This window comes from Salmo salar, chromosome ssa14 (assembly GCF_905237065.1).
Source record: "Salmo salar chromosome ssa14, Ssal_v3.1, whole genome shotgun sequence".
In the NCBI taxonomy this organism is placed as follows: domain Eukaryota; kingdom Metazoa; phylum Chordata; class Actinopteri; order Salmoniformes; family Salmonidae; genus Salmo; species Salmo salar.
The window spans coordinates 26,105,771-26,115,068 of NC_059455.1; the positions used below are offsets into that span (position 1 = coordinate 26,105,771).

At 41.1% G+C, this 9,298-nt stretch overlaps 1 protein-coding gene across 1 annotated transcript in view; it reads right to left on the reverse strand.

The window, feature by feature from the left end:
* LOC106569208 (collagen alpha-1(XVIII) chain) overlaps nucleotides 1-8,903 on the reverse strand; it is a 47,670-nt gene extending 38,767 nt beyond the window's left edge. The window contains exons 1-2 of the mRNA XM_045694135.1: nucleotides 8,742-8,903; nucleotides 8,577-8,650 (exon numbers count right to left, since the gene is read on the reverse strand). Of these exons, the coding sequence (XP_045550091.1) occupies nucleotides 8,577-8,650; nucleotides 8,742-8,752 (85 nt within the window). The 5' untranslated portion in view covers nucleotides 8,753-8,903. The remainder of the gene's footprint in view (nucleotides 1-8,576; nucleotides 8,651-8,741) is intronic.
* Between the last annotated feature and the right edge of the window lie 395 nt (nucleotides 8,904-9,298).

A 9,298-nucleotide genomic window follows, 5' to 3' on the forward strand; every position in this document is an offset into this window, starting at 1 on the left:
ATTATAAAAAACTATCGGCCTATATCGAATCTTCCATTCCTCTCAACATTTTTAGAAAAAGCTGTTGCGCAGCAACTCACTGCCTTCCTGAAGACAAACAATGTATACGAAACGCTTCAGTCTGGTTTTAGACCCCATCATAACACTGAGACTGCACTTGTGAAGGTGGTAAATGACCTTTTAATGACGTCAGACCGAGGTTCTGCGTCTATCCTCGTGCTCCTAGATCTTAGTGCTGCTTTTGATACCATCGATCACCACATTCTTTTGGAGAGATTGGAAACCCAAATTGGTCTACATGGACAAGTTCTGGTCTGGTTTAGGTCTTATCTGTCGGAAAGATATCAGTTTGTCTCTGTGAATGGTTTGTTCTCTGACAAATCAACTGTACATTTTGGTGTTCCTCAAGGTTCCGTTTTAGGACCACTATTGTTTTCACTATATATTTTACCTCTTGGGGATGTCATTCGAAAACATAATGTTAAATTTCACTGCTATGCGGATGACACACAGCTGTACATTTCAATGAAACATGGAGAAGCCCCAAAATTGCCCTCGCTAGAAGCCTGTGTCTCAGACATAAGGAAGTGGATGGCTGCAAACTTTCTACTCTTAAACTCGGACAAAACAGAGATGCTTGTTCTAGGTCCCAAGAAACAAAGAGATCTTCTGTTGAATCTGACAATTAATCTGGATGGTTGTACAGTCGTCTCAAATAAAACTGTGAAGGACCTCGGCGTTACTCTGGACCCTGATCTCTCTTTTGAAGAACATATCAAGACTGTTTCAAGGACAGCTTTTTTCCATCTACGTAACATTGCAAAAATCAGAAACTTTCTGTCCAAAAATGACGCAGAAAAATTAATACATGCCTTTGTTACTTCTAGGTTGGACTACTGCAATGCTCTACTTTCCGGCTACCCGGATAAAGCACTAAATAAACTTCAGTTAGTGCTAAATACGGCTGCTAGAATCCTGACTAGAACCAAAAAATGTGATCATATTACTCCAGTGCTAGCCTCCCTACACTGGCTTCCTGTTAAGGCAAGGGCTGATTTCAAGGTTTTACTGCTAACCTACAAAGCATTACATGGGCTTGCTCCTACCTATCTTTCCGATTTGGTCCTGCCGTACATACCTACACGTACGCTACGGTCACAAGGCGCGGGCCTCCTAATTGTTCCTAGAATTTCTAAGCAAACAGCTCGAGGCAGGGCTTTCTCCTATAGAGCTCCATTTTTATGGAATAGTCTGCCTACCCATATGAGAGATGCAGACTCAGTCTCAACCTTTAAGTCTTTACTGAAGACATATCTCTTCAGTAGGTCCTATGATTAAGTGTAGTTTGGCCCAGGGGTGTGAAGGTGAACGGAAAGGTTGGAGCAACGAACCGCCCTTGCTGTCTCTGCCTGGCCGGTTTCCCCTCTTTCCACTGGGATTCTCTGCCTCTACCCCTATTACGGGGGCTGAGACACTGGCTTACTGGTGTTCTTCCATGCCGACCCTGGGAGGGGTGCGTCACTTGAGTGGGTTGAGTCACTGACGTGGTCTTCCTGTCTGGGTTGGCACCCCCCCTTGGGCTGCGCCGTGGCGGAGATCTTTGTGGGCTATACTCGGCCTTGTCCCGGGATGGTATGTTGGTGTTTGGAGATATCCCTCCAGTGGTGTGGAGGCTGTGCTTTGGCAAAGTGGGTGGGGTTATATCCTACCTGTTTGGCCCTGTCCGGGGGTTTCATGGGATGGGGCCACAGTGTCTCCTGACCCCTCCTGTCTCAGCCTCCAGTATTTATGCTGCAGTAGTTTATGTGTCGGGGGGCTAGGGTCAGTCTGTCACATCTGGAGTATTTCTCTTGTCTTTTCCGGTGTCCTGTGTGAATTTAAATATGCTCTCTCTAATTCTCTCTTTCTCTTTCTTTCTTTCTCTCTCTCGGAGGACCTGAGCCCTAGGACCATGCCTCAGGACTACCTGGCTTGATGACTCCTTGCTGTCCCCAGTTCACCTGGCCGTGCTGCTGCTCCAGTTCCAACTGTTCTGCCTGCAGCTATGGAACCCTGACCTGTTCACCGGACGTGCTACCTGTCCCAGACCTGCTGGAACCCTGACCTATTCACCGGACGTGCTACCTGTTCCAGACCTGCTGTTTTCAACTCTCTAGAGACAGCAGGAGCGGTAGAGATACTCTCAAAGATCGGCTATGAAAAAGCCAACTGACACTTACTCTTGTGTTACTGACTTGTTGCACCCTCGACAACTACTATGATTATTATTATTTGACAATGCTGGTCATTTATGAACATTTGAACATCTAGGCCATGTGCTGTTATAATCTCCACCCGGCACAGCCAGAAGAGGACTGGCCACCCCTCATAGCCTGGTTCCTCTCTAGGTTTCTTCCTAGGTTTTTAGCCTTTCTAGGGAGTTTTTCCTAGCCACGTGCTTCTACACCTGCATTGCTTGCTGTTTGGGGTTTTAGGCTGGGTTTCTGTACAGCACTTTGTGATATCAGCTGATGTAAGAAGGGCTATATAAATAAATTTGATTTGATACTGGTATCTCAATGATTTGTAACCCCACTGTCACACTCTGCTCTAATTATGGTCTCACAGGAGAAGACTGGAGTCATTTTATGTACATTCACCCATATGCAAGCAGCATTACTGATCTCACAAGTTCATTTTGAGCACGTTAACCTCTAACTAGCCTCTAGAGTCCCCAACAATCGGATGTTCTAGTTTTCAGGGGAAATGGAAAGAGAGCCTCTGACACGACTTCTGCTTTTTAACATTAACCAGGCGACATCTTAACTCCTGCTCCTGGATTGGTTGAACAGTGCAGAAGAGAACCTCTCCTGACAGTTTTTATTTTACACCTGCTACGTTTGGTTAACCTCTACCTAACAACGAGAGCAGTGTAGAGTTTGAACACACGTGGGATGTTAAATGTGTCACCTGGTCTAGTTCATTCAATGGTTCTCATGAGACAGCACTCTAACCCTTTGATAAGGTGGTGAGATGCTGCTATAATCTAACAATAGGTGATTTGCGCAGCATAAAAACAAGCAGACCAATCAGAGCAAGAGTTCACAGATGAGAGAGAAGACACCACCCAGAAGGAATAACACTCTCCTAGTCAAAAGTAGTGCACTATAAAGGGAATAGGGTGCCATTTGGGATACATCCTAAATGTGAGGTGTTGACAGGAGGTACATGTAGTCATTCATTCTCCATGCCTGTGTAATCTCTCTATGAATCTGTGTCAGGTCGTCCCCAACACAGCTGCATAATGGCCAGGGCTTCCCTTTCACTGGGCGTGTTTCCACAACTTTACAGGACAGAGCAGCAGCAGACAGACAGACAGACAGACAGACAGACAGACAGACAGACAGACAGACAGACAGACAGACAGACAGACAGACAGACAGACAGACAGACAGACAGACAGACAGACAGACAGACAGGAGAGAGAGAGAGAGAGAGAGAGAGAGAGAGAGAGAGAGAGAGAGAGCTGAGTGCTCCCCATGGAGCCTCCAGGAACAATGTACAGTATGTTCCCCTTCATTTGACCTCCTCATCGGACATGATTTTAACGAATTCTAGTGAATTCAAAGCTTCATGTGTTGTTTGTCTAAAAACACATTTCACTCTAAGATTGCTCTATGATTGTAATCAGATATGGTTCTCTTATGAACTCATGTCACTTACAGTTTCCTAAGGCAGATACAAGATTGCCTTCACATTCAAATGTGGATAATCTGTAGATGAGGGTTGTACTTACTAGCCTTTTCAACAGATGTAACCAAGCAGGAAACCTCACGTCTACAAAAGAACACATTTTGAGCACATGGAAAATATTGTATTCACATCAACGTCCGAAAAAGTAAAATAACTTTCCATTGAATGGCTTTTCTCCTAAAAACTAAAGCTAACCGTTACATTATAGCTCAGTGACAACTTTTACAGTTGGTCTTTAAACACACTTCTGTTCTTCATGGCAATATACTGTAAATGGAGCTGACTGGGACCCTTTCCAAGAAGTGGAGGGAATTTCTTAGCCCATAAATCTGTGAATAAGGTTAATATTGTGAATTGTTCAACATATTAACTGGGCTTCGAAAGAAAACTCCCACTGGGGGTCACCTCACTGTACTTTATTGACCAAACATGAGTTCCCTTGTGAGGAACTGAACTAAACTAAAATTAAATGTGAAAGGCAGTAATATTCGGCCCCAATAAAAAATAAAACATTCTGTGAAATAGACTTGACTGTAAAATGATGAAGTCCTCAGTCATAAAAAAATTCAACCTCAGTTAGCAGTGGATTTTGTGGGAAGACGACACAATCTCTGTTGCCTTTCACATCTTAATTACCAGATGTTTTGGCAATCGAGTGATGATTATATTTAGAATTACAACATTCCTACACATACACACATTCCCATGTTTTAATGCAGACATCTCAAAACTGCGAATCAGAATTATATTATTGATTCGAGGCATAGTTAACATGATATTCTCCAGAACCACTCCATTAGACAGCAGATTGAAAAGGAAATATGTATTTCTGAATAGCCCTTCAGAGATGAACATAAGTCTGTGTTCAACAGATGGTACTGTGCAGAGTCAGGTTAATGATAAAGTAACAACCTTAGATAACAGCACAGTTCTATCTCTATGGTAATAACAATGTCCTAGTGAACCTTACTTCATAAGGTGCCACAATAGTGCACTTGTCTGAGATGACAAGCTGAAGCATAAATGGATCATATCTGCTCATCAACTCAATCAACATTAGTCTGTAGCCAGAGGGGATGTTTTTGGCTTTCTTGGTTGGACTTAAACCCAGTGAAGGTGCAGCTCTGTAAACACAGAGACCGTATTAAACCCTGTCACACAGGGTGGGAGAAACACCCCAATATCAGCCCTCCCTCTCACGTCCCTGTCTAAAACCCATAGAGAGAATGGGATGGGAGTGTTTTCCTCCTCTCCCACTTCAAAGTCACTTTTCCACACGGGCTTGGTCAGCATTACAAGCATGTGGACAAGAGGGAAGTCCTAATTTACATAAGAAGTGACCACACCAGTTCACACCCAGGTGCTGTGTTTAACCAGACCACTGCTTCCAGGTCCACTGTGTACACATGAGGATGGGGAGGAAACCATGTCCCATCAAACAAACAATAGAACCACATCCTATAGCACAGTATATGAGGATCTATTGAAACAAATTCAATAAATTAGATATGCTAAATTGGGGGGAGGGGGGGGATATGTACACTCTAAAAAGTGTTCATTTACACATATTGTACTGTATGTGACTCACATATTATTTTCAATACATATGCAAAAAATGCAGGTCCACATAAGGATGATCATATAACTCAGACTAGCTCTGAATCTGTTTATCAAATGCTACTGTATTGCACATGACAATCTACGTGATGGAATAAAACATGCCTTCAGCTATTCATACAATAAAACAGTTGCATTCAAATTTCAGTGTGGAGGTGAAATTTTCAGATGACAGGTCATTTGAAAAGCATCTGCAGCCTGGGTGGTCCAATATAAGGTACACTAAGATAAAACTTCATAGGCTTACATCTCACACCTTAAAGCCAGAGTCCTTAAAGGCCCAATGCAGCCAATTTTACATCAACCTCAAATCATTTCATTTCTGGGTAACAATTAAGTACCGTACTGTAGTATAATACCATTAAAATGGGCAAAAGTAGGTTTTTAACAACTGTCTGGGAGTGGTCTGAGTGGGGAGGGAAAAACATAAAAAAATCGCTGTTATTGGTATCGAGATTTGGTACTCTCTTTGTTATTGGTCTATTAACTAATTTATAGCATGGTGATGTCACCCGCCGATGTAAACCTGCTGACTAGAAGGTCCTGTGTAGATTGTATTTTTAACCAGCAAGTACAGTGCCTTCAGAAAGTATTCATACCCCTTGACTTATTCCACATTTTGTTGTGTTACAGCCTGAATTCAACATTTATTAAACTCATTTATTTTCTCACCAGTCTGCACTCAATTACCCATAATGACAAAGTGAATACATGTTTGTAGAAATGTTTGCACATTTATTGAAAATGAAATACAGAAATATCTAATTTACATAAGTGTCACGTCCTGACCATAGTAAGTTGTTAGGGCGTGACAGGGGGTGTTTATCTGTTTTTGTATGTCTATGTTCAGTTCTAGTTTTTGTATTTCTATGTTGGTCGTTGTTTGGCATGACCTCCAATTAGAGGCAGCTGGTTGTCGTTGTCTCTAATTGGAGGCCATATTTAAGTTGATGTTTGTCCCACATGTCCTTGTGGGTGATTATCTTTTGAGTAGTGTGTTGTCCTCTCTGCGTCACGGTTTGTTGTTTTGATATATTAAGTTTATTTATGTATTGCATTCAGTTTCACGGTTATAATAAATATGTGGAACACAAACGCTGAGTCAATACTTTTTAGAAGCACCTTTATCAGTGATTACAGCTGTGAGTCTTTCTGGGTAAGTCTCTAAAGAGCTTTCCACACCTGGATTGTGTAACATTTGCCCATTATTCTTTTCAAAATTCTTTCAAATTGGTTGTTGATCATTGTTAGACAACCATTTTCAGGTCTTGCCATAGATTTTCAAGTAGATTTATGTCAAAACTGTAACTCTGCCACTCAAGAACATGCACTGTCTTCTTGGTAAGAAACTCCAGTGTATATTTGGCCTTGTGTTTTAGGTTATTGTCCTGCTGAAAGGTGAATTCATCTCCCATTGTCTGGTGGAAAGCAGACTGAAGCAGGTTTTCTCTAGGATTTTGCCTGTGCTAAGCTACATTGCATTTATTTTATATCTTGAAAAACTCCCCAGTCCTTAGCGATTACAAGCATACCCATAAAATAAGGCAGCCACTATGCTTGAAAATATGGAGAGTCGTACTCAGTAATGTGTTAAAATGGGTTTTCCCCAAACATAACACTTTGTATTCAGGACAAAAAATAAATTGCTTTGCCACATTTTTTGCAGTGTTACTTTAGTGCCTTGTTGCAAACAGGATGCATTTTTTTTGAATATTTGTACTCTGAACAGGCTTCCTTATTTTCACTCTGTCAATTAGGTTAGTGTTGTGGAGTAACTACAATGTTTTGATCCATCCTTAGTTCTCCTATCACAGCCATTTAACTCTATAACTGTTTTAAAGTCACCATTGGCTTCATGGTGAAGTCCCTGAACGGTTTCCTTCCCTCCGGCAACTGAATTAGGAAGGACGTCTGTAGCTTTGTAGTGTCTGGGTGTATTGATACACCATCTAAAGTGTAATAATAACTTCACCATACTCAAAGGGATATTCAATGTCAGATTTTTTTTACTCATCTACCAATAAGAGCCCTTCATGGCGAGGCATTGGAAAACCTCCCTGATCTTTGTGGTTGAATCTGTGTTTGAAATTCACTGCTTGACTGAGGGACCTTATAGATAATTGGATGTGAGGAGTATAGAGATGAGGTAGTCATCAAAAAATCATGATAAACCATATTATTGCACACAGTCCATGCAACATATAGACTTGTTAAGGGGGGAGGGATACAGACTCACATAGACTTGTTAAGCACATATTTCATCCTGAACTTATTTAAGCTTCCACCAACAAAGGGGTTGAATACTTATTGACTCAAGACATTTCAGCTTTTCATTTTTAATTAATTTGGATGAACATATTCCACTTTGACATTTTGGGGTATTGTGTGTAGGCCAGTGAAAATATTTTTTAAAATTGTATCCACATTTAATACAGGCTGTAACACAACAACATGTGGGAAAATCAAGGGATGTGAATACTTTCGGAACGCATGTATCAGGAAATAACACTGATTACATTTATTCACACTTTTGCAGTTTCATCACCTGTTGTACAATATGATATAAAACACAGGAATAACTGAATTTTGACTGCACTGTGCCTTTAATTGAAACAATAACAAAGCAGTTGCCCAGCCTCTGTTTTGGTAAAAAGCTGAGGAATGGCCTGGAGAAATGTAACCACTATCAACTTCATAGACAGAGCTATGGATGCAAGGACTGGCCATCCAAATTAGAGTTTTAATCATGTTTTGAGACTACACAGTGTGTGTTTACATTTAGTTTACAAACATTGGAGTAAAACAAGCTTATATGATTGGTTCTGATGGGGTACAACAGTTGAACTAAGCTCATGAGGCATTTATACGTTATCGTCTTCAAGAATCAATGGGTATAGAGTATAACATTAATTTATAGGTCCAAAAATCGATTTAGCAACTAAGGATTGAAGCTTTAAATCAACTTCCTCGCAAAGTGATCATGTAGCCTTTATCAATTTCACATAAAGAAGGCTATTTGAAAAGAAGCTACTTTGTCTTTCAATTAGCCAATGTTCATTCCAAGAGTAGTCAGAGTCAAGACATTCTTTACCGCGGTACACGTAGCAGGTCAATAGCCTAGGCTTTGAGAATCACATACAGCACTTCCAAGTATTCCATCTCCCCGAAAAAAATGCATCAAATAGACCTATATTAATTATGAATACTTACATTTCAAAACGTCTTACCTTCAATGACCTGAACCGCAGTAGAAAAGTGATACAGCAGGACGAGATGAATAACCAGAGACCACCTGGACAGGCTGGAGATAAGCAAATGATGTTAGGTGAGTTAACCCGAATCTTTCTTGGTCTTCAAAATTAAGCACAAAACATTAAAATAAACACCCTTACCGAATAATCATTGTGGGCTCGATTTGCAAAATCCAAGAATTCAAAATGGTCCTTAACGTGCTTAGAGTTGGAATCTGCTCTCTCACGCGCTCTGTCTCCTGCGGACCTTTGCATCTCCTGCGACTGAGTGCACTCTCAAGCTCTCTCTCTCTCTCTCTCTCTCTCTCTCTCTCCGACAGCCTGGAGTAAACCCACCAATCGAACAAAGACATTCTCAGTTCTTCAGTGAGTCACCGGCCCATGGACATGGAAATCTGACTCCTTAAAATCCCTCACCGAACCGCTGCGTTAAACTTCTTATCCTCGCCATTTTTTTGGCGACTAGCTGAACTGCCATAGACTTTTCCAGCAGCACTATTTATTTTTATTTTTATTAGAGATACTGAATATGATGGCATGACAGCTATATTGCAATCATTTTATCAAGCTGGCTGGGGATAGCTCCTCGACATACTGTAAAAAAAAAAATAGAGGTGGCCTAACTCAACAAAATTATAACCAATTCCACAAGTGTTTCATTTCAAGTGTTGCAATAAATTCACATTTTTGAGTTGGCC